Raw genomic sequence first — 25,532 nt, 5'->3', positions numbered from 1 at the left:
TCTCTCTCTCTCTCTCTCTCTCTCTCTCTCTCTCTCTCTCTCTCTCTCTCTCTCTCTCGGCTAGCTGGAGATGTGACCTACCTTTGACTTACCTGAAAACAATCACAGAGGAGGAGTCGGCTAGGGAGATAATATAATTAACACTAGAAGATGGTGAGGGCAAATGGATCACATTCATTCATTTTATTTGATACTCGATGGCGCTGGACACAGTTTAACCCTTTCACTGTCAGAGGGAAGGAAATGAGGCATTCTTCTCTTCATCAAAGGCTATCCACACAATTCTACTGGTATTATTATATACAGTATTATATTATATATTATTATATACAATATTATTTTATATTATCATATATATATTATTATATGCAGTATTATTTTATCTTATTATATACAGTTCCTAAACAAGGGGTTAAGAATGCAAAACTAAGGGTTTCTTGAATAAACAAACAAGCAATGCAATTGCAAAATTAAATTGAAATAAAACTATTATTCCCCCTGCAGTATCATTACATCTGCTCTAATGTGTGTTGTGATTTTGTTGTTACGTTGTTGTAACATTGTTTGTGTAACTCTGCTGGCTATTGTTTTAACCCCTTCCTCGCCGTTCTATTGGGGCATGGAAGGGGTTAGTTCCAGTGGAGGGAGGTGCATGTTGTTTCAGCCCCTGGCTGGGTAGAGTCACACACCCATTTGTGGGTTCAGATCCCTGCAGAGAGTCCATCAGTCAGCCTGTGCTGTGCTGTCTGAGCTGTGCTCCCAGCATACTGTTTGCTTGTGAGCTGTATGTAAAGTGCTGGGACTGGCACCCCTGGGAGAGCTCTGTTTATTTAGGACTTCATGAATCCAATCAGGACTTGCTGCAGTTTTCAGGCAGAGCTCTAAGAGGCGCCTCCTCCCTCCCTGGGCTGTAATCAGGTTTAGGAGCCATCACCACTAGCCACCCAGACCTGCCCTGTGTCTGCCACACTGGATCTCTGGACTGAAGTGCGACCCATGGACTCCACCAGCAGCACACAATAGGTTTGCTCTATTTCCTTCTACTGTTATAAGAGCTGGTCTGTTTCCCTGCTTGTCAGAGCTCCCTCCCACCCGGTTTGACTGCCTGGATCCTGGCTGGGATGGTTTCTGGGGGTCCTGCCTGGGATTAGGGGCTTGGGGAGGGGGGTATTGCAGCTTGGGTTGATACATTGTTGCTGCGTTCTGTTGTGGTCTAGTTAACCCCTTGTGGTCCGGTGGAGAATCCCGTGCTGTTCTTTATGGTTTTTCCCACACTTATAACTTGGCTGTGACTTTCTTGGCAGACCCCCCTGGACCCCCATACACCATGCCTGTGTCTCTGCCAGACATGGACCCCTGAAGGTGTGCCAGGAATTGTCTGTGCTCTTAGGCTGTTGGTGTTGATAGTGGATAGTTGCCATTTACAAGGTGTGTTACAGTTACTGGGTTCTAACATGTAACCGAATGCAAACCTTGGGAGGCCCCGAGTAAACGATGCCGACTGGCACGGACTTCCTCCTGCTAGGTGTATTGACTTCTACTCGGTTCCTTCCACCCAAATAACCGAGTCAGGGAGCCACAGGAGGGGTAATGGATTCTGGGTCCCCACAGCCACAGGACATGGTACCTCTCTGGGTGTTGGCTGGGGAGCTAGAGAGGGGCAATCACTAATTGGAACTAACAATGTATTGTCAAACGTGGGCTTCCTTATTATGGTTAATGTCATTTACTGTGTGTTTTATTTAATATTGTGTGTGCTGTGAGCCTGTTACATTATATCTGTTATCAGACGTTAATGGCTTTATTTACCCACTCCAACAGTGTGATTACTTATTAACCCCTATTGTTTGAGTGAATCTAATTAGATGAACTAAGATGTTTTTATTTTTAAACTTTATTGTTTTAAGAGTTTTCCTAACATTGTTTTTTTGTTGTCTTTGTTTCTTTTTCTATCCTGTTTATATGGGATGTCCTTTAAAGGGTACAAGCAGCCCAGCAGCCATTCCCACACGGCTGGCAGCACCCATCCCTGTAAGGCACCCAGCGCCCTCTCCATTACAGCCCCCAACCTGGATGGACCTCCATGAGGACTCCTGGGCCGAAGTCAAGAGGCTGAATCCAGGAAGCTCCTTCTTCACTTCCAAAATTAAAGGGACTGACAGCTCTTCGTCATCCCCCTCTTCCTGTTCCCAAGGAGACCTGAGCTGTAATAAGACCCAGCAGTTTGAGACTGAAAGGACCGCTCAAGTCCAAGAGGCCAGATCACCGAACTCTTACCATCACCACCACCACCACCACCTTGGTCTTTCTCATCTTTCCTCTTTGCCCAGTCCGGAAGATCTCATACTCTTCAGGGATTTAGACCACATAAACAAGCTCATTTTACCCAACAGAGACTCAAGGTTTGGAGGTTTACCTGAGCCCTCAGGGGACATGTATCAGACATTGACCATCACAGCTGCCCAAGGGCCAGTGGGCTATGAAAGTTCTCCAGCAAGCTTCATGCACTCCTCAGCCAGCTCTCCAGTTTATGTCCCCACCACCAGGGTAGGCTCCATGCTCACCAGCATCTCCTACCTTCAGGGGACAGGGGCCTCTCAGGGCACACACTCTGTGAACAATCACTCTGTATGGTCACAACCAACCTCTGAGAGCCCCTCATACAACAGCAGCAGCCCCCACCCCTCCAACAGATACCATTATTCTCCAAGCCCTCCCATTGCCAATGGTTCCACCAGGGATGGTGGCTACAGCAATGGTCTCAATGTGAATGGCAGAGATCAGTATACACCTTTGACCCGGTCTTTTAATGGATCCTATCCCAGTCATTACTCGCCTTACATGACCCCACCGTTGACTTCAGCATGGTCAACAGGGCATTTCGATAGCCCCATGCTCCACAGCCTGCAAGGTAGGCCATCGCCTATCCAAATGAGAGGAGCAGTTGGAGGTAAGGACACAAGGATGGGGAAATATACAGTAAAACTGGGGAGAAGGGGTTAACTAAATATGTCATGTGCACTAATAATTATTTTGATTTACAAGGATATGTATTTAAGAACATGATATTCACAAAAAAAGACCCTCTATGTACGTTAGATTGTATTTCTGTAAGTTCACTCAATACTTCGTAGCGAGAAATCTAAAACAGACATATTTCACCCTGTGTAGACTTTAAGGTATGTAAGGTATTTCATGCTCTGCATTGGTTCAGCCCTGGACTAACAGAACAAACGGCTAGGTTTGCCCTCTGCTGTTACAGGACTACAACTCCCATGATTCTTTTACATCTTTTAGGGTACACTTCAGTCTGGCAAAGCACCACGGGAGCTGACGTTCTAAACCAGCAGGAGACCTACCTATTGGCCAACTATATTAGATAAGATACAGCAGCCTGCAGGGTGCATTACGCGATATGAATGAGACACAATGCATAATTAATTTCCATCTAAACGATACAGTTAAGGTTTTGCAAACATTCCAGCTGCACATGGGTTAATTAGACAATGTATCCTGACTAGTTCACAGTGATTCAGGGTTTAGCAGTTATAGTGATAATTATATTAAGTTCACATAACAAACACTTCAAAGGGAGAATCAGATTCCTTTAAATTGGTTTCTCTGTGTACAGGGCTCATCTTACTTAGATCAGATACAAAGATCAAATGCAATACAGTGTGATCTAATCACTAAACAGCAGAAATAGAAAAAAAAAAATCTTAAGAATCAGATTAAATTTGTCTTTAATTTTCCAAATCAATTCTCAGGTCGCCGAACCTCGCTGTTTAGTAAATAAAAACTGTGTGTGACACAGGTGTATAATGATTTGTTACCAATACCTACTATTCTATAACCTGTATTTACTGAGGAAAAGACAATTGGCAATATAGGTTGTAATAGAGAAGTACCATTGATAGTGGGAAATGTTATGAGATATTTAGTCTAGTGATATAATTCTCTCCAGTTCCCTTTCTAATCTATACACTCTATGTGCCAGTGTAAGAGGAACTGTTTTTGACAATTGATTTTAACACAGGGGCTTCATAGAGTGTCACATGGGGTGTGTGGGAAAGGGGGGGGGGGGGGGAGGGGAGAGGGGGTATTTGTCACCAGTGTGAGTGTGAATCCTTTAGTAAATCCTATTACCTTAGTACAAGGTACATGAACAAACAAGCACAGTCAGACTGCACTGGGATTTTTAGAATGTGATTTTATTCATTGTATATTTGCTTGAGGTTTGAATTAAGTGAGGAGGCCTATAATAAATATTGTGTTGGATAATAATAATAATTGTATTATTATCATTATTATTACTATTATTATTACTATTATTATTACTATTATTATTATTATTATTATTATTATATAGAATTCGAATCTTGCACAATATAAGTGACTGATACATTGGTGACATTTATTTTAGAGATTATATTGTGTGGTCAGATGTTTTATAAAATGTAATGAATGGACTCCATATATGAATTGGAAATTGAAGAGGCTAGATAGGAAATAATTCTCATTTTGTGCCCTTACGTGGGTTGTTTTTCTGCAGTCAGTGTTTATGTGTGTTTGTGGCTGTGGGCAGTGTTATGGGGCCCTCTCAGTGAGACCATATGGCAAAACTTCAAGCTTTCTATAGGTGCACATTATTAGATTTACATGTAACCAATTGAGCTGAGAATACAATGAAGTTTAGTATCTTGTGGTGTTTTACATGGAGAGCACTGGTGTATGCTGTATTTAAAATTTATATATGTAAAAATATATTTTTTTTTTCATTGGGCAGTAAGTATCTCCAAGATTATCCATAGATTTCAGAAAAACACTGCACGTCGAACTGTAGCGATTTAAAATTCGATTAATTTCTTTGTTGCACAATTTAGGCTGAAATAGCTAAATTGTGTCTAAACGTTGTTAGAGATTTTTTTCCAAACGAAAAAATGTGGTCTAAATGTTGCAGTTTGCTTTGCAGTTCTCTCAAATTCGTTTTTTAAATGCTGCATCCTGATATTGATCAATATGTGGTATATATAGGTCTGCGAGTGCTCTATGGGTTAATTATCTTAAAATGTACCTACATTGTATTACTGAGTGTCATTAATCTACAGATGAAGAATTTGATCATTAATGTTTTTTACACTCTTTATGGACTTAAGCTATTATAGACAAGTCTCTTATGGTCAAATCAGAAATTCCACATGTCATATATCCAACATCTACTATGGTCGGTCTGTCTGTCTGTCCGATCGATCGATCGATCTATCTATCTATCTATCTATCTATCTATCTATCTATCTATCTATCTATCTATCTATCTATCTATCTATCTATCTATCTGTCTGTCTGTCTGTCTGTCTGTCTATACCCCTTTCCCCATTACTCTGAAGACAGTAAATGCACAGATTACATAGCCCTCTTAAATAGAAGCAAAGCATGTTTGTTTTTCACTGTCAAACCCTTTTTTCACCAATGAAGTAATGTGAGCTTATTGTATTAGCCTGTGGAATGCTAACTGTTGGTGTATGAATGTATCCTTAATACACACACACAGTGGTACAGAGAGATTTAAAGCACTTTCTGTTTGGGGGTGTCTAAATAATGTAATACTCAGCTCGTCTTTTAGGACTTGACAGCTTGCTCCAAACAAACACAAACCGAGTAATATCTTCAACAGCACAGTATTTCGATGCTCAGACTGAGTGACTGTTGAATAAATACTAACAGCAGGTGCCCATGGGGACAGAGCGCCCCCTGCTGTCAGACCTCATATGCCCCAAATCTGCTGGTGCATCATTGTAAAAAAAACATGTGCAGGTAAAGATTGATGGGTAATATATTGATCACTGCCATAGACATGCAGACACTTGTAACACAAACAAAGATACATAAACTCTCTCTCTTAATATAATCTATCTAATCTGTCTGTCTGTCTATCTATCTATCTATCTATCTATCTATCTATCTATCTATCTATCTATCTATCTATCTATCTGTCTGTCTGTCTGTCTATCTATTATCCAATCCACTCCTTAAGTCCATCCATTATCATTATTTATTATTATTATTATTATTATTATTATTATTATTAAGCGAATTATTTGTTATTTTCTGCTATTTAAAAGCAAACGAGTAATACAGTATTCTGACACAGATAGATAAAAACTCTATAACTAAGCTTTAGATAAAAACTATTAAAATGAACCAATAATATACAGAAATGTAATCACACTGCCTTAAATTAGTAAGGACTACTATAACTAAATTAATTCAATTCAAACCCCCCAAACAATGGATCACCAACTCAGCTATTTTGATCAGGATTTTGCAAGTCGATTGTCAGCCCACAAACAACTAGGGAATAAGCCTCTAAAATGTAATTTAATTATCTCGAATCCATACATGTTTATCCAATTCTAATCATGAAAAATATATATTGGAAGGTAAATAAATGTAATCTCAAAAAAAATAACAAGGGGTGTTTAAACATTATGTTTATAATTATGAATATTATTACTATTATTAACTATATAGTGGATACATTTTATACTTCACTAAAATGTATATTCCAGGTCCCCCACACCCCAGAGTCAGGCACAGGACAGTGTTTTGATACTTGTTTTAGCAATAATAGCCATAGTGCATTATATTTCGTTAATGTTTGCCAGTACAGTGAAAAATCTTTTTTTTTTTTTTCGTTTTATGACATGAAAGGTCAACTTCTTGTAAATCTGCTAAGCTTTTAAAGTTTAGAATTGTTATTTATACCCATTAGTCATTACACTAAATTGTGCAATAAAATAGAGACTCATACAGAGCCTGACGGATGACTGTTTAACTATACTGTCCTTGAAGTGTCAGGGACTTTATGGATTGAAAAAGCACTTGGTTAACATAAAGACGAAAGAAAAGTTACCAGGTGCATAGTATATGGCTTGTGTGTGCAAAGTACATAAACACTGTGTGCACTATATTGTGCACTATATTTTTCCTTTTTATTTAAATGAAAGCGTAGTTTATTTATATATATATAAAAAATAAATAATAAGAAAAATAAATAAATAAATACATGTAAACTGCCCAGGTAATTTGATAGATTTTAACATTTATTTGTAAAACAAAAATATTATGGTTGGTTTATACACATGTCAGTTGTGAATGATAATAAGTCAAAGTTAAACAACATGTGAATAGTCAGAGTTTGACATCAATTTAGCAAGATATAGGCCAACATGTTCCAAATTCGGATGAATATGTGATTTGTTTTTTTTTATAATTCGGCTATTTTTAGTTTAAATATTGCAAGTTGGTCCTTAAAACCACAAATCATTGTTTAGTATATAGTCTTCATTGACTCCTTTGTTTATACTTAAAAATTTTACTCAAATTGATTTCTGAGCTGATTGATAGTTTTTTTCTATACTATTTAAATTCGGATTTATATGTGTGTTACATTGTTATCACTTATTGTATACGAAAACCAATGCATTCACATGTTTTAAATGACAAATTAGTCATATTATTAGACATTCCTTATATTCATGACGATTCAATTATTTTAATAAAAGTATTAATTTCACCCTAGTATTATTTTTATAAATATTTTGGAGTAGTCTGATTCAAATCCTAAAAATATCATTTTTGTTTATTCTTTCATTACCTGTGCGTCGATTAAATACAAATCCCGTAGTGCCAAGCAAAAATGTAGGTATACTTATATTGGCTTAATTTAAAATGACCTTTAATTATTTTAACGTAAATCTCAGACAATATTGATCGAAATGGGATCTGCTCTGTTAATTTCAGAGCATGTAATATATTTTAATGTCAGATTAATATTTACTATATATATATATATATATATATATATATATATATATATATATATATATATATATATATATATATACTGATTGATAAAGTATATACTTTATATATTTTATGTGTCCCACAGACCTTTCGAGGTTGGAACTCATCACAATGATCTCATGCTCATTTTCATTTTAATTAATCAATTACATAATTAATATATCCTCTCTATTTTTTTTATTTTTTTTTAATGAAGTTATGCAATTCTTATTAATGGAGGTAAATTACAACGTCATAAAGGAAGGGGGCAGTATTCTGAAAAAAACAAACATTACATAATTAATAAATATAATAATAAATACATACACAATAATAAATAAATACATTGTATACATGGAAATATATATATACTTTTAGTGTTTTAATTACATGAACAAAATCTTCAAAACATCAACATCATACAAATCAAATGGTGAACCATAGTGCTGGTTATTCACCAAAATATGAGTTGCTGCAAATTAAAGATGCATTTCAAATTTCAGGTAAAATTGACAAAAGCGATACCTGACTTTGGGAATTTTTCCAACAATTCCCATTTTCGTGATTAAGCCAGAGTGGCATCGAAAGTTTAACGACTGAGCTGATGACCGACACGGTTGTTTACTAAAGTGAGAATTGTCGGGAATTCAAAGTGAATGCCACATTTTAGATCAAAATATCGAAACTAAAAACAGAGCTAATTTATTGATTTTTGTCCCTCATTGCAGCTATTTTATTCTGTAATGTGAAATTCACTTTTTATTCAATCTGAATTCACAACAATTCACCCTTTAGATAGGCAGATATGATTATAATGTCAGAACAAAAATCAGCAAATTATATTACATACTGTGAAATATTATATACTATATAACATGAATGATATACGATCTACTATGATATAATAAATGCTGCCATATGGAATATCAGATACAGGAGGGACAGGATGGACTTAACTAATTAGATTTATATATTGTGAGATCAGTAATTATTTATTTATTTATTATATTTAATATTTATTATTATTATTATTATTATTGTTTTTTTTCTGACAGAATATCGCCTCTATTTATTTTATGCTTGTCTAATTAATTAATAAATGGGTTATTCTCTCTATTATAAAGCCAGTTCGTGATGGAAAAATGTACCTGTAGTTAATGGGGGTCTATCCACTGCATGGTCAGTTGAAAATAGACATTTGATTTGCAAAGTATTGGAAATCGGCGATCTGTTCAACGCAGCTCAGCAGGCAGGGGATATACACTAAACCCCGAATTGCAGCGATCTGATAACAATTCTAGAATTTGGGATAAAACAGCTGAGATATAATTATATCTGAGTTGGAGAATTGTTCTAGATAAGCCGTCCTGGGATATTTTGCTAATTCAAAGTACGTTTCAAATTTTAGGCCGAAGTGTCCGATCTGGTATTATATACATAGGAGAGGATATTTCCAATTCGTTTAATTTGGCCTGAAATTTGCATTTGATTTCGAATTCACGCTGAATTCGAACTATAGTGATTTTGACATTCGGATTTAAATTCGATACATTTCCTAATACATCCCAATATGAAATACAAATTTAAAGCAGAAAGCTGCATTGCACCTGCTGGTGAGGTGTAATTCTTTTTTATTTATATGATTTAAAACACATCGGTATTATTATACTTATTGAAATACAAATGCTTTAGTAAGTTTAGATATGCTATTGCCATTGATGGCCTTTAAAGCTAACAAAGGACCAATTACCATTATATAGAAATAACATTATTGTTATAGCCTTAACGAATATAAATATAATCTGCCATATACCATATGTTTTGTGGTTTGATTATTCTGTACACAGTATATATAGCCAGGGTGTATCAGGTATTGTAAGAATGTTGCCTGTTGGTTTTTAACTTTATTATCTATTTATACTATATGCTCTAATATGGAATGACCAGAACCTGGCTAATATTTGCTGCCATATATTCTTTATGATTATGTTGTAACTAAATTCTGTCTTCCTTGTGTATTTAGTTTTGCCAGCATTCAGTAGATATTATGGTTCGGTTGCTTTCTGTATTAATTGCACTATGTGCATGAATATTATTATATATTTACTTTGTGTGTGGATATATTATATGAAGGAGTTTTGTGTGCCTGTGTGGCTATGAGTAAATTGATATTATATGTAAGGGTAACAAGTAGATATATATTATATGTATTAGCAATACGTATATGGATATTATATGTAAGTGTAATAAGTACATGGATATTACATGTATGGATAATAAGTACATCGATATTATGTGTATAAGTAATAGGTGCATAGATACTATTATATGTATGAGTAATAACTACAAGGATAATACATTTATAAGTAATAAGTACATGGATATTACACATATGGGTAATAAGTGCATAAATATTATTATAGGTATGAGTAATAAGTACATAGATTTTATATATATATACATATATATATATATATATATATATATATATATATATAAGTAATAGGTACATAGATACTATTATATGTATGGGTAATATGTACATGGATAATACATGTATGAGTAATAAGTAAATGGATATTACATGTATGGGTAATAAGTACATGGAATATTATATGTATGGGTAATAAGTACACAGATATTATTAATACGTACAGAGACATTATATGTATAAGTAATAGGTACATAGATATTATTATATGTATGGGTAATAAGTGCATGGATATTACATGTATGGGTAATAAGTACAAGGATATTACATGTAAGGGTAATAAGTACATAGATATTATATGTATGAGTAATACGTACAGAGATATTATATGTATAAGTAATAGGTACATAGATATTATTATATGTATGGGTAATAAGTGCATGGATATTACATGTATGGGTAATAAGTACATGGAAATATTATATGTATGGGTAATTAGTTCACAGATATTATATGGATGGGTAATAAGTACATGGATATTACATGTATGAGTAATAAGTACATAGATATTATATGTATGAGTAATACGTACAGAGATATTATATGTATAAGTAATAGGTACATATATATTATTATATGTATGGGTAATACTAATAAGTACATGGATATTACATGTATGGGTACTAAGTACATGGATATATATTATATGCATGTGTAATAAGTACATAGATATTATTATATGTATGGGTAATAAGTGCATGGATATTACATGTATGGGTAATAAGTACAAGGATATTACATGTAAGGGTAATAAGTACATAGATATTATATGTATGAGTAATACGTACAGAGATATTATATGTATAAGTAATAGGTACATAGATATTATTATATGTATGGGTAATAAGTGCATGGATATTACATGTATGGGTAATAAGTACATGGAAATATTATATGTATGGGTAATTAGTTCACAGATATTATATGGATGGGTAATAAGTACATGGATATTACATGTATGAGTAATAAGTACAAGGATATTACATGTAAGGGTAATAAGTACATAGATATTATATGTATGAGTAATACGTACAGAGATATTATATGTATAAGTAATAGGTACATATAAATTATTATATGTATGGGTAATACTAATAAGTACATGGATATTACATGTATGGGTACTAAGTACATGGATATATATTATATGCATGTGTAATAAGTACATAGATATTATTATATGTATGGGTAATAAGTTCATAGATATTATATGTAAGGGTAATAAGTACATGTATAATACATTTATGGGTAATATATATTACATGTATGGGTAATAAGTACATGGATATATATTATATGTATGGATTTTTGCCATGTATATCATGTATACAGATATCTGTTTTGGTATATTAATCCCACCAAGTCAGGTCAGGCCAGGAACTTTGTGTAAGACAACACCCCGCATGAGTCTAATGGTCTCGCCCTTTCCTTCCAGATGTACTGGACGAGATGCCAGAGAGCAGGGAGTGTGTGAACTGCGGCTCAGTGCAGACCCCCCTTTGGAGACGGGATGGCACCGGCCACTATCTGTGCAATGCCTGTGGGCTGTACAGTAAGATGAATGGGCTGAGCCGGCCCCTTATCAAACCCCAGAAGAGAGTGGTGAGTAAAGCAGAGCCAGCCATCCTGAATAACAAGGAGGCACTCCCCAAATCACATGTTCCCATAGCTGGGCTGTGTCAGGTACCACATGCTCCCACAGGCAGAGTACAGACACAGCATTCTGAGCAATGATTGTACCCAGCAAAGAAATGAGAATACCCTGTATTCTATTCTATAACAACGTTTATTGACTGAATAATACTGACAGACTACTAAAGTAGCCCTGACACTTATTGCAATATATATATATATACACACACACTTCTACTATATAGAACTTACTGTACCACTATATAATAATTTAACCACTCGATATACCAGTCACAATGCCACTGCCACTGTATAATAATATTACCACTTGATATACCAGTCACAAGAATGCTGCCACTGTATATTAATATGACCACTTGATATACCAGTCACAGTCATACTGCCACTGTATATTAATATTACCACTTGATATACCAGTCACAATAATACTACCACTGTATATTAATATGACCACTTGATATACCAGTCACAATAATACTACCACTCTATATTAATATTACCACTTGATATACCAGTCACAATAATACTGCCACTGTCTATTAATATGACCACTTGATATACCAGTCACAATAATACTACCACTCTATATTAATATTACCACTTGATATACCAGTCACAATAATACTGCCACTGTCTATTAATATGACCACTTGATATACCAGTCACAATAATACTGCCACTGTCTATTAATATGACCACTTGATATACCAGTCACAATAATACTACCACTCTATATTAATATTACCACTTGATATACCAGTCACAATAATACTACCACTCTATATTAATATTACCACTTGATATACCAGTCACAATAATACTACCACTGTAGATTAATATTACCACTTGATATACCAGTCACAATAATACTACCACTGTATATTAATATTACCACTTGATATACCAGTCACAATAATATTACCACTGTATATTAATATTACCACTTGATATACCAGTCACAATAATATTACCACTGTATATTAATATTACCACTTGATATACCAGTCACAATAATACTACCACTGTATATTAATATTACCACTTGATATACCAGTCACAATAATACTACCACTGTATATTAATATTACCACTTGATATACCAGTCACAATGACACTGCCACTGTATATTAATATTACCACTTGATATACCAGTCACAATAATACTACCACTGTATATTAATATTACCACTTGATATACCAGTCACAGTCATACTGCCACTGTATATTAATATTACCACTTGATATACCAGTCACAGTCATACTGCCACTGTATAATAATATGACCACTTGATATACCAGTCACAATAATACTACCACTGTATAATAATATGACCACTTGATATACCAGTCACAAGAATACTACCACTGTATATTAATATTACCACTTGTATCATAATGATACTGCTATTATTTTATTCTAGTACTTAATGCAGCATAGCCACAAAGACATTGCCTCCGTGGAATAACAGCATTTACATAACCATGATAAAACCAGCTCTTACTGTAACATGCAGCCACACAGGTTGACAATTTATATGCATTTTTATCTTACTGTACCATCAAACAGCAGTCCCCACAAACACATCAAAACAAAAATAGTCTCAACTTTTTTCCCCTAGATAGGGTAACAGTTTGTTTCCCATTGTGAATGCATATGCTTGCTGGCGGTATTTTCATTGTTTTAGATTGGGGTTGTAATGGACCATGCACTATGATTGTAATGAGGATGCTGTTCGGTCTATAAAGCTGTGTCACTGTGCTCTGCTGAGTACAATTGCAGGCAGCGCAATTTATCTAGGGCCTTGTCCTCCACTTGTGACAAATAGCTGTCAAAAAGGCAATCAGACACAGCCTAGGAACTTGGGTATAGAGAAATGGTAAAAGCCATAATTCACCATGTCTCATATGGGCCAGGCCTTTTTCTCCAATGTGGAAAATCATGGAACATCTCTCACCACTGTTGTAACAAGTTGCTTTGTTATAAGTCAAGATAACATATTGACATATCATAACACTGACAATAATACACAGTAACATACACATATATTAAATAAAAGACAAAGAACATTGACCCAGAGGTCAGTTAGAGATTGCTGCAGAAACCTTTACATTGATAAGCACCATAACCACTGCATATCATCAGCAGACTCTCTCAGCCAAGGAAGACTGTCCAACGTTGCATACAATTAATGTGGGAGTATGAACTTCTGCTGTAGCATATCCTTGCCGTCCAGTAAGTCCTCTGGAGCCTAACAGAGCCCAATAAGTGTCAGTGGTTATGTAGTGGTTATGGTGCTTAGATTGCCTATTTAATTGAAAGAATTGCAATATAACATAACTAAATCTGTAGTAGGGAATGGGTTAATGTCTTAGAACACCATCTCTTACTCTTATCATGAAAGGAACACACACACCTCATAAATCTCTATTTAGTTTATTATATGGTTGTTTTTGCTATATATGACTGCTGTACCTTGGATACAGACTGCTGGATGTAGTCATAAAGAGCTTATTTGAACCATGGACCTTGATTCCAGAAATTCACATTTAGTTTGAGAACAGATTAAGAAGGGATGGTTCATTGTCATCGTTCATGTTCCATTTATGACTGTGTCCTGCAAGGCAGGCTGTATAGTTTAATTGAGGGGGTACAAACACAGTTAATATACCCATGAGAACTCCAGTGTAGTGTGCAATATACTACAATACATTACGTAGCATAATAATATTTATAATAAGCCATAAAGATGAGACTGTGGCTTGTTTATCTTACAAAATCCTCTTTTTTATCATTAGGTCCTGATAAAAGTATAAATAAAATGAAATAGATAGACAATGGAATAAATTACATTTTCACTATGAATACTATACTAACTATGAACTGTGAAACAATAACAAGGATATTGCAGACTTTAAACCATAATAGTCAAGTTTTAACATTTTAACAAAAACTGCTGTTTAAATCTCAAATATAATGTATGTAATACAGGTAGTTCAGTTTTAATCAAATGTCACTGTGGGGTACTGGGAATTTTGTCTAAATGTGAATGAAATAAGTGCTTTCTTTATGACTTCATTAATTTTCATTTAGCCTCCCTAGGCTTGAAATAAACATTAATCTGGATGTTATAATCCATCTTCTCCATGTATTTTATCACTCACCTTCCTTTTTTAACCTCCTTCACTTGAGTCTTTAAGACCTAAGACTTCCCATGACTTTGTCCTATTTATCTCAGCTGATCTGTGGGTTATAATGACCTTGACATTAACACTTTGCAGACCCACCTATTCAGATAATTGATGTAATTTAGGGTGTTGCTATGGACTGTTTATTAGGGTCTTGATATGGACTGTATTATGTTCCACCTGAGTTGCTGAAACTTCATGAATAAATGTTTACAAGAAGAGAACAAACTCAATCTGTGCATTTAGGCATAGGCAACCTTCGGCACTCCAGATGTTTTGGACTACACCTCCCATGATGCTTTGCCAGCATTATGGATGTAAGAGCATTATGGGGGATGAAGTCCACAACATCTGGAGTGCCGAAGGTTGCCTACTCCATTCTATAAACTATTAGCAGGGAATGCCTAATGTTCTTTGAGTTACCTCCATAAACATTCTAATCATATTTAGTGACGCTGGACAACTTGTATGAGTTTTTCACCAACTGAATTGTGGTTTATGGACATTATGCTTCACTCTGGGCCTTAATGTATAAAATTGGCCAGGTTCTTTTTTAAAACAATTACCCACATTTTACCTCCTGGCTCATCTTTTGAGGGCTCAGAAATGTATTGGTTACCCAGGCTCCTAGATGTAAGGGTCTGGATCTCACCTATCAATCAATTTATATAGGATTAGCAGCATAGTAGTATTCTGATAATGCAAAGAGGAGAAAAAACCTGAAACAACAATAACTCTAAAATAATTAATACGACATATAGTCAAACTGATAAAAAAAATATCATTGTAAAAAAACAAAAAACACAACAGCGACTTGTAATACTTAGTAATTGTGGAAAATGTACTTCATGGTTTAATAATTAATAAGGCTATATATACATATTTGCATTTAGTTTGCATTTTTTTTTTTACCTCGTCTTAGGAACGCATTGTTCGGGCATTTGCTATTTTAAATTGCTGCTCCGTGCTGTAAATTCCCTTTTTGTTTTATAGTATTTCTGTTCTGATAATATTTTATATCTAGAAATGAAAAAGATGAATTCAATGTGCAGATTATTTACATGTTTATATTGTATTTTTCTTTAGCCTTCTTCAAGGAGGATTGGCTTGGCCTGTGCCAACTGTCATACCTCAACGACTACGCTTTGGCGTAGAAACACAGAAGGGGAACCAGTGTGCAATGCTTGTGGGCTATACATGAAACTGCATGGGGTATGTATGCCATTCATGTTTTGCCATCATCTGTCAACATACAACTAAAATATATATATATATATAAAAAAAAAGTACGTTTAGACAAAATTTCAAATAACCTGCATATATTTCCACAATTCTCAGAGCAGTGAAAAAATATCAATGTGAAAGTCACAGCAAATCGTACAAATAACCACTAGATGATAGCAAGACTATTTGATCCCATGTCCGATCATTTCTGTTTGGAAAACAGGCCAAATAAATTGTTATGGAAATATATTAACGCATAGTATATCTTACTATCTTTATGTCATTATATAGATAACCAGTCTCACGTGGTGAAGTCGTTATTAACTACATACAGATAATTATCTTAATATAGCATGCAATTAAAAGACAACTGTCACCTCAAAACTGTTTGATATAATAATTCTTTCATCACATTTAGAAAATATATATATATTTTTTTTTAAATAAGGTTTTTGAAAAAAAATGAGAAAAATGCATGCCTACCTTTAGTATATGGCAGGATCTTTCACATATACCTTGATTAAGTTAAGGTTAAGTCAGTGTTCGAAAACCAACAATTAGTCTCTATGGTCTTTCCTGCTTCACTCTCTACACCACTCAATGCTCGGAAGACCATAGAGACTAAAAGTTGGTTTTCAAAGATTGTCTGACCCAAGGTACATGTATACGGCTGAGGAATTTCTACTAAAGGTAGGAATGAGTAATTGTATATTTGTCAATTGTCATTTTTTTTATATAAACTTAATTTAAACAAAAACATTTCTTCTCAAAACTTGATGAAAGGATTATTATATTAAAAAATATATTAAAATATGAAATAGTTTTGAGGTGACTGATGTCCTTTAATATACATGTGATATACCTCCTATGTTTTGAATCTTGAGTCTTAGGGCATAGAGTTGTACGTTTTAATTTAAGTTATTTTTAACACTGTGCCTGCAGGCAAATATGCAGTCAACAGCTAGTAGTGTGGTTTATTTATTCTAGGAATAGTTTGAAAATTACTGTATCAGCAATTCCTTAATATTTGTCCTTAACATTTGTATACATTGGAATAACTTTATACATTTGGATGTACTATGAGTTTTACTTTAATACACATAATAAAGTCAGATTCATCAAACCAAAACTGTTCTAACTTGGTTTGCTAATGTAGATTTGGCCATTAGTAATTATTCCCTTTAAAGGATGGGTAGAAAAAAGGATTTCAAATGTACGTGATCTACATTTCCCAATAATGAATATGCATGATTGTTTATACTTTGGGAAGGTGTAAAATTTACATTCATTTTCTTGCAGGTCCCACGACCATTGGCGATGAAGAAGGAAGGTATTCAGACAAGAAAGCGTAAACCAAAGAACCTTAACAAATCAAAGTCCTCTTCTAGTAACGGTAGGTAAAATAATGAACACTACCTAAGAAAATGCAGTGCTAGATGCTAGGCTATGGCCTATTATAAGAAAATTCTAAATTTTGAAAATCTGAATCACAAAATTGAAGCATAACTAGCCAAATTGTATTCATAGCTGAGATGAAGAACTTTTCTGAATCTGCTATTTAATAACTTTCACTACAGTTCAGGTTTTATTGAATAACCCAGTTAAAGTGCGTATGATAGAGTAGTGTGGAGATCATGACAGGCATGTCTTATGTTCTATCATGGTGACTACTTTCAAATAGTCAGTTCTTCTTGTTCATGTGGAGGATAGGCATGTTTTTGTCTTACAGTTTTTACTCATACTAACCACTAAATATTTATGATATATTATATATTATATATATTTTCAGGTACCAGCAACCACCAAGTACCCATGACTCCAACTTCCACCACATCATCCACAAACTCTGATGACTGTGGTAAGAATGGTTCTCCCATTAACAATCAAAGCACGGCTTCTGAGGTATGTGTCTGCTTGATAGCTGGTAAACAGAATGCCAAGTGTTTGTTATCTTTTATCATTATCATCTTATCTAGGTTATCTATAATGTTATCTCTACATATCTTTAAAGGTCCCACTGTCTGTCATAACAGATTGATCAAATATAACATGAGTTCATTTTGCACGTGTGTTTTTACGTTGCTACGAGTGGCAAGAATTTTTGAGTTTTAACTAGGAAGTCAGAGATAGTAAATTAGTGTATACAAATTTACTATCGTTTGTAAAAAATCATTATGTACCTGTCCGCCCACTTATCTGCTTCTTCCGATTTCAATCCTTGTGGTGAAGTGGAAGGTGAAATAGCTTTGTTCTTTTGTTGTCCCATAATCCACTGCTCTGGTGCCATTCAGAGTGTATCCTGACAAGAAGTATCAGGATTTGTCATCATATATAAAACACTTCATCATTAATATTATTATCTGCATGTATTTTCCTTAAAGGGAATTTATAGTCCCAAAAATAATAATTGTATTTTCGGGACTCTAGACTCACTTCTGTCCTCCCCATTGGATTACAAAAATTAATATAAGGAAAGATTACTGGCTTAATTTCCAGCACACGGACTCTTTCCCGCTGCAGCCGCCCGCTCCATCTTGGAAGACCCCAGCATGCCTGCTAAATTCTTCCATGATCAGCTCTAATTTGATGCTTATCATAAAGAAGCAATGAATTGGAACTAGACCTGCGCGACCAATTACTGAGCACCTCCAATCAAGTGCTGCTGTTAGCAGCATTTGATTCCAAGACTGATTTTACTTGGTTCTGGAGAAGGAAGCACCTCTTCTGGCTGCCATTTTCTCCAAAACTGCAATGTTTTACATTGCTTGGTTAAAATCCCAGACAGGACCACTGCACCCTAAACCACTTCACTAAAATTAAGTGGGCTGGGTGACCTTAGTGATCCTTTAACCCCTTAAGGACCAAACTTCTGGAATAAAAGGGAATCATGACATGTGTGTCCTTAAGGGGTTAAATTCGGTTAACATTTAACATGCCCACAGATTGGCCGTGTCTGTTACCATTTGTGGCTCAAAGAGGCTTAATGAAACCTTGTACTCTGATAGTGAAAATTAAAAAACGTTGCCCTCTGTTAGTGTAAGGAGTGTTGCACATTTTATTTGTGCAATAAACCTTTAATTGTAAGATTCTACTCAAACCCCGTAAAAGCTGTATGTAAGTAGATCTCTACATAACTCTGAAAAAGAATGGAATATTAGTCAAATGAAACACGTAGTTAATTTAGCTGCTGGTTATACGTGCATCTTTATGATTATAGATAAGAAAACCGTGTAAATGTTGCTATTTTTTTTATTTGTTTTTATAAATGTTATTGTTTTGTTAAGAACGGGGATTTTTGACTTTTTACGAATGGAAATGTACGGCAGTTAGATTTAGTCTATATTAGAAAAGCACAGATTCACCTCAAGTATCAGAATGAATTCTGAGTCGAACGTTCCAGCATTAGAGGATTGGATATTTGGCATAAGCAAAGAATGTGGGAAAGCACGCAGTGTTTAGGGCACTAAATGGATTTATTGCGAAATATTTCCAAGCAATCTGAGATTCTGGTGTGAATTTATTAAACAGAAAGTGGTGTCAGCAATTTCATCCTCATACTTCAGATGTTTCCTATCGACACACCCAAACCTTCTTCTCCACTCATCCCATATCCATGCTGCATATTTCTGCACTCCCAGAGCTGTAACTTTTAATATATAACTGACAGGTACCATCCACTTAAACCTCGGGTCTGTTTGTTTTCTCCAAACAGCAGTGACAGGTCAAAGGGTTTTTGGAATTACCTGGAAATGTTGAGTAATGTGTTACTCATCATACTGTCATGAAATACCTTCTCTATTCTTAGAACCCACCCTCTTCTCCCATACCCACGAGTTGTTCATGTGATTTGCATCATATTGGATGTTAGTTGAAGCAAACCTCATTGTATAAAAACTTTGTTGTGCAACCTTCACGTGGAACGAAAGCACAACGTGCTCAGGTGCCCCCCATGTATGTTGGTGTCCATAATTAAGATCTTTCAACTGCTCCACATCTTTATTCCATCCTTTATTCCCCATCACACATCCTGCTTCTCACCATTCCTCCCCCCAACTAGTTATCACCCCCACCAGTCTCTGCCCATTGCAATCTCTCCCCATCTGTCTCTTTCCTTTTCTCTGCCCTAACTTGTCTCGCCTTTTCTTTATCCCACCTATCATTCCCCACCTGTTACTCCTCATTTCTCTATCCACTGTTTCTCCATATTTCCAGCCACATCTTAATTTTTCCTTCCACTGGAGATTGTGTGGAAGAAGCCATACTTAGTGGACTTTGCTAAGCACTGCAACATTGTTCAAACTCTGAATGCTCTCCTTACATTGATGTGCTGTGAGGCTAGAAAGGGAAGAATTGAACTCTGCCTCTCATTGCACTTAGTCCATACACACTGGAACAGCAAGAATTGCATTTAGTACAGACACCCAGAAACCATACACAGTCAGCAGACAGACAGAAGAGGAGCATATGCTATTAGCCAATATGCATACATGCCTACGCTACGAATGAGTAAAGGGTATCTATAGCAAATTAAAGAGTTGCCCCTCTGTTTTTGGATATTATTCTCAATACAATTTTTACAATTTATGCTTATTCAGTTGATTTTTTTTTCTTTTCTTTTTTCTTTCATTATTTCAAATTTATTTCATTAAGTATTTTTTTTTCTTAATTTTTCTTTTTTTAAATTAAGAGATGCAAAAGAGAAAGTATTGTGATTGCAATTAATCAAAGACAGCTAAATAGTCTCTTGGAACTTTATAATATTGGCCCATTACTGCAATTCCATAGTTGTTATAGCCTTCCTACAAATCTTTATGCCATAATTTACATTGACAACTTAAGTACAACTGCGTGGAATTCTTGCTGGCCTGCTCATGATGTCTGGCTGAGTGAATTCCTTTGGGAGACATACATATCTCTAGTGCAGTTTGCAATGCCTGTTCACAACTTATGGATATTGTAGAGAAATTACTTTTTTTTTCTGTATGTAAATAAAAAACAGTAGATAAGATTAACATCCGCAATGTTACAGTTCCTTAGATAGTAATTTCATTCTATCCAAGTAAGAAATAATTATAATTTTATAAAACTGCTGCAGTGAAAGTTTAACAGCCCGAGGGAAAAGTGTATTAAAGAGAAGACGAAAAAATAAAATAAAATATACCGTATTAAGTTGTTTGGAAATTTAGAACACATTAGTTATCACATGGCCAAATTTGTGTATTCTTTATGCAAATTATTTATTATCCAAAGTAGCATAAAGGGAGACTTAACATGGATCACATTTTACAAGCAGAAAATATTTTTTTTTCTGTTGCCTCCCCTTCACCTACTTCAGGGGTAGACAATCTATGGCACGTGTGCCATGCATGGCAGTGGCACTGGAGGTGTCTTTGCACGGCACTTAAGCCTGCTAGAGCCAAATAGGCTCTGGCCTATCAGGAGTCCCAGTGAAACTTTAGATATCTGCCTATACGAAAAGGTGGTGAATGACAATTTATGCATAGAGGAAGTGATCACTTCATTCTAGCACTTGTGAATGGGAATCAACACTGGAGTAGAGCAGCCTGAAGCTGCTGCAGCAGCTCCTGTCCTTGACATGTACCTATCCAGCCCGGACCCCACTGGACCCCAGGGAAGACACCCACACTGCTAGATATACACAGAAATGCAGAATAGGCGTCATACAAATAATACGAACAGCCCACACATAAACACACAAACGCACAATCCGCACAAACGTAACACTAACAATCCACATACATGCACACAAACCCACATTCAGTCTCTCACATGCAATACCCCAAACAGCCTCACACATACACACACTACCAAACACAAAATGTGACATATCCCACATACACACACTACCAAACACACAATGTGACATATCCATCCACAAACACAATTCCACAAGCAGCCCCACTACACAGGTATCATACACAATACCACAAACTACTTATAAACATATACAATATAAAAGCTCATATATGCATAAATACAACGATACAAAGCAACTGCAGTATAAATAACACAAGCAGGATACGGCAACATACAAACCTCAATTTAAAAAAAATAGGACTGTCACGCTACAGGGTCATCACAATCCTATTTCGGCGCAGTGCTGCTAAAAGATTGCCTACCCCTGACCTAGTTGCTAAATTCAAAATTAAAACACAACTAGCACTTTTTCTATATGGAGTTTTCAGAGTATAAAATTAACCTCTTTAGTATCAGAGATATTTGTGGTGGTCCCTGTAGTGCTAATAATGTGCTTTGCAAAAGCAAACTATTTGGGTAAATTGTAAGGTTACCTTTAACTGTAAAACTGGGGGGAATTTAACCATCCCCCCTTTCATACCTTGCATCAGATGTTGTGTAACACATAACATCTCGGTGAATTCCACACTCACTGGTATGGAATGTGTTAACATTTGTACTTGTTATTGCATCACTATCTCTGTATGTATTTTAGATACAGTCCGTTGGCTAAAAAAAAAACTGACAAGTATTTACTTTGTTTTGGTTTAGGTTGGTTCATCGATGATGTCTTCTCAAAGTGGGAACAACAGCCCTGATAATAATGCACTAAAATACACAGGTCAAGATGGGATGTATTCTGCAGTCAGTCTCAGCTCAGCGTCTGAAGTTTCCGCCTCCGTCAGACAGGATCCCTGGTGTGCTTTGGCTTTGGCTTGACAATCTTCACAGTAAAAATGGTCTTGGCACAAGTCTGTTTTTTTTTACATTTTCACACGTCCTTGTTTGTCTTTTGCTTCTCAAAAAGAAATGCTCGTTGGACATTTCCATGGACTTTCTAAAATGTTTTGTGCCTTGATTTTTGGAAGAGTTTTGTGAATAATGTTGTATAGCTCTTCATCTATGCAAGAGGAAGGAGACCCAAGAGAAGCAAATCTTCCATAATTTTATCCTTTAAGACGAATGGCCTTCCTTGCTCAGATGGAAGCAATAACTATTGTTTAAACAATGCCTTCGTACTCCAGCACGCATTGAGATATGCTGCCTTCTAGAAGGACATTTCACGCCAGGTGTCAAGATTTCTCGCGACTGCCCAAGATATAAACATTCTACAGCTCCCACCAGCATAGCAGATGAAATCAACACTGGCACATGGTCACAATGGCACATTGTCACTCCTGCCTTAAAGGAAGCCATTGAATTACCATGAACTTCCACTGTTTTTACTATTGGGTGGACTTTTGGGCAGTGCAGATATTTACCTACTTAAATAACAATACACCACCACCTGTTGGATAGATGCATAAAGAACGACACAGAGAGAATGTTGCAGATTGAACTTATCATGCATTATAACATTGTGTTTTCATTTTCATCAACGTACAGAGACCTGACTTCCATCTTTCAAAAACAGGGGCTGGCTGGTAGATTTCTATTTAGGGCATTAAAACATGAGATAAAAAGCCCTATCTATTGTTTATATACCAGTGAAAGGAAACATCTGGGTGATTTGTTAGGTATATGTAACGGAGTCCTGGGCAAGATTCTTTCTACAAGTCCAGCTAAAATAACACATACAGGGTTATACACTAACGTGAAAATTGTCGGGAATTCAAAGTGAATTTAATATTTAAGTTCAGAGAAGCCAAACTGGATGTATTGCTGACTGGTAGATTTTTTTCCAGTTCGGCTATTTTACCCTTAATTTTTTTTAATTCCTATTGAATTCAATATGAACCTTGACAATTCTAAGTTCAGTGAATGACCCCGTTAGAGATGCTTTGGTTTTGGGACAACTGCCCTTCTCCCTGGATTTTCTGAAGTACTCCTGGGTTATAGTAATATAATAATAAGTGTAAAATAAGTCCCTGCTTAATCCTAAAATGAAAATAATTGTAATTTAATATTTATACATGTTTTCGCCGTGAAAAAAAATCTGCTCATCTACACGCTCCATTCATTTGCACAATTTGCGTAACAGACACTGAACAACCATCAATCATTAGCCATTGGGCTGCTCGCTGTTCATTTACGAACATAGCCTCCATGTCTACTTAGAGCACACAAAGCACAAGCACGCCTACGAAATAATAGTTCACCTCTGACTGTATCTTTTAATTGCGAAAGAATCACATGCAATCACTAACACACACTGATGCACACACACACACTGACCCTTTCAGGGACATTTTCCAGAATTGATTTGGCAGTTTATAGCAGTAGATCACGTGTTTAAGCTATATCATTTTTCTGATTGCACAGACACCTTTTTCTTTTGCCCAGTACAGAAGTTCAGGAATGGAAGAAAGGCTACTGCTCACCTAAATCATACAAATGAGACAAGCCCAAGGGGACAACTGCTCTGAGGCCAGCCTGCCCCTGTTAATCAGTGAACAACATAGTAGGAACTTAGCTTTCAAATATGGTCTACCAAAGCAGGGAATGAGGAACAGAAGTCTTTATGTGGTACACGCTCATGAGTCTAGGATTTCTGATTTAAGTTCAGAATATGCATCAATCACCATGTCCAACTTTTTTCGTTTTTGAGTTTATACTATTGGACTGTTTTTTTTTCAGTCTCAATTTGCATACAGGGTAGCAAACGATTCTTTTTCTTCCATATATACAATATTTTTGTAAAGAGAAAAAAAATGCAATTTTTATTGCATTAATCAGTGTTAAATCATTTACATACGATTTAACAACTTTTTGTAACGAATGTAAACTTTTTAACTTAATGGTACTTTTAATAATTTAAATAATAATGTTGAGCTGGTATTCTTGCAAATTATCCAGATTGCGACAAAGGCATCCCATACATGATTTAAATTTGTATATTTTTTTTTTTCTAAGAACAAATCTTCTCAGGAAAATGGTCTTTCTTATTGTGTTTTATAGAAACAGCTAGCAGACCCCACTACCTATTTTGCTGTTGAAATTCAGCAGGCAAGAAACTGTAATAGATCTGAAAAATGTTTAAGATAAATTTGTAGATATTCATGAAGATAAGCACCACAGTTCTGTGACTGACACATTGTTTAAGTTTTATTTTATATTTTTGTTTTAATTTTTGTTTTCCTCATTTTCCATGGGATGTTGTTTTGAAGGTTGCCTTAACAGAGCTTTAAAAAATAAAAAAAAATGTTATTGTTTTTAA

The 25,532-nt window shown here is 35.3% G+C and overlaps 1 protein-coding gene across 3 annotated transcripts; it reads left to right on the top strand.

Annotated features, from left to right (window-relative positions):
* The first annotated feature begins 268 nt into the window (after positions 1-268).
* Positions 269-25,532, top strand: GATA6 (GATA binding protein 6). 3 transcript variants are annotated; one of them, XM_063451484.1, is made up of 7 exons: positions 269-290; positions 1,981-2,950; positions 11,772-11,938; positions 16,262-16,387; positions 17,699-17,792; positions 18,189-18,301; positions 22,928-25,532. In XM_063451484.1, the coding sequence occupies exons 2-7, from the start codon at positions 2,074-2,076 to the stop codon at positions 23,093-23,095; spliced, it is 1,545 nt and encodes a 514-aa protein (XP_063307554.1). In that variant the 5' UTR covers positions 269-290; positions 1,981-2,073; the 3' UTR covers positions 23,096-25,532. The 3 variants fall into 3 exon arrangements, with proteins under 3 accessions (XP_063307554.1, XP_063307552.1, XP_063307553.1); XM_063451482.1 differs by lacking the exon at positions 269-290 and adding an exon at positions 715-1,023; XM_063451483.1 differs by lacking the exon at positions 269-290 and adding an exon at positions 1,209-1,428.

This window comes from Pelobates fuscus, chromosome 4 (assembly GCF_036172605.1).
Source record: "Pelobates fuscus isolate aPelFus1 chromosome 4, aPelFus1.pri, whole genome shotgun sequence".
NCBI lineage: Eukaryota > Metazoa > Chordata > Amphibia > Anura > Pelobatidae > Pelobates > Pelobates fuscus.
The sequence above is the reverse complement of the archived record's forward strand: the minus strand, read 5'-3'. Positions and strand labels throughout refer to the sequence as shown.

Bases quoted from the DNA above. Each gene is read 5' to 3' on its own strand.
- GATA6 (XM_063451484.1), top strand. From the start codon at position 2,074: ATGGACCTCCATGAGGACTCCTGGGCCGAAGTCAAGAGGCTGAATCCA. The intron at 11,939-16,261 runs GTGAGTAAAGCA...ATTTTTCTTTAG, and splicing joins TCAAACCCCAGAAGAGAGTG to CCTTCTTCAAGGAGGATTGG. The intron at 17,793-18,188 runs GTAGGTAAAATA...ATATATTTTCAG, and splicing joins AAAGTCCTCTTCTAGTAACG to GTACCAGCAACCACCAAGTA.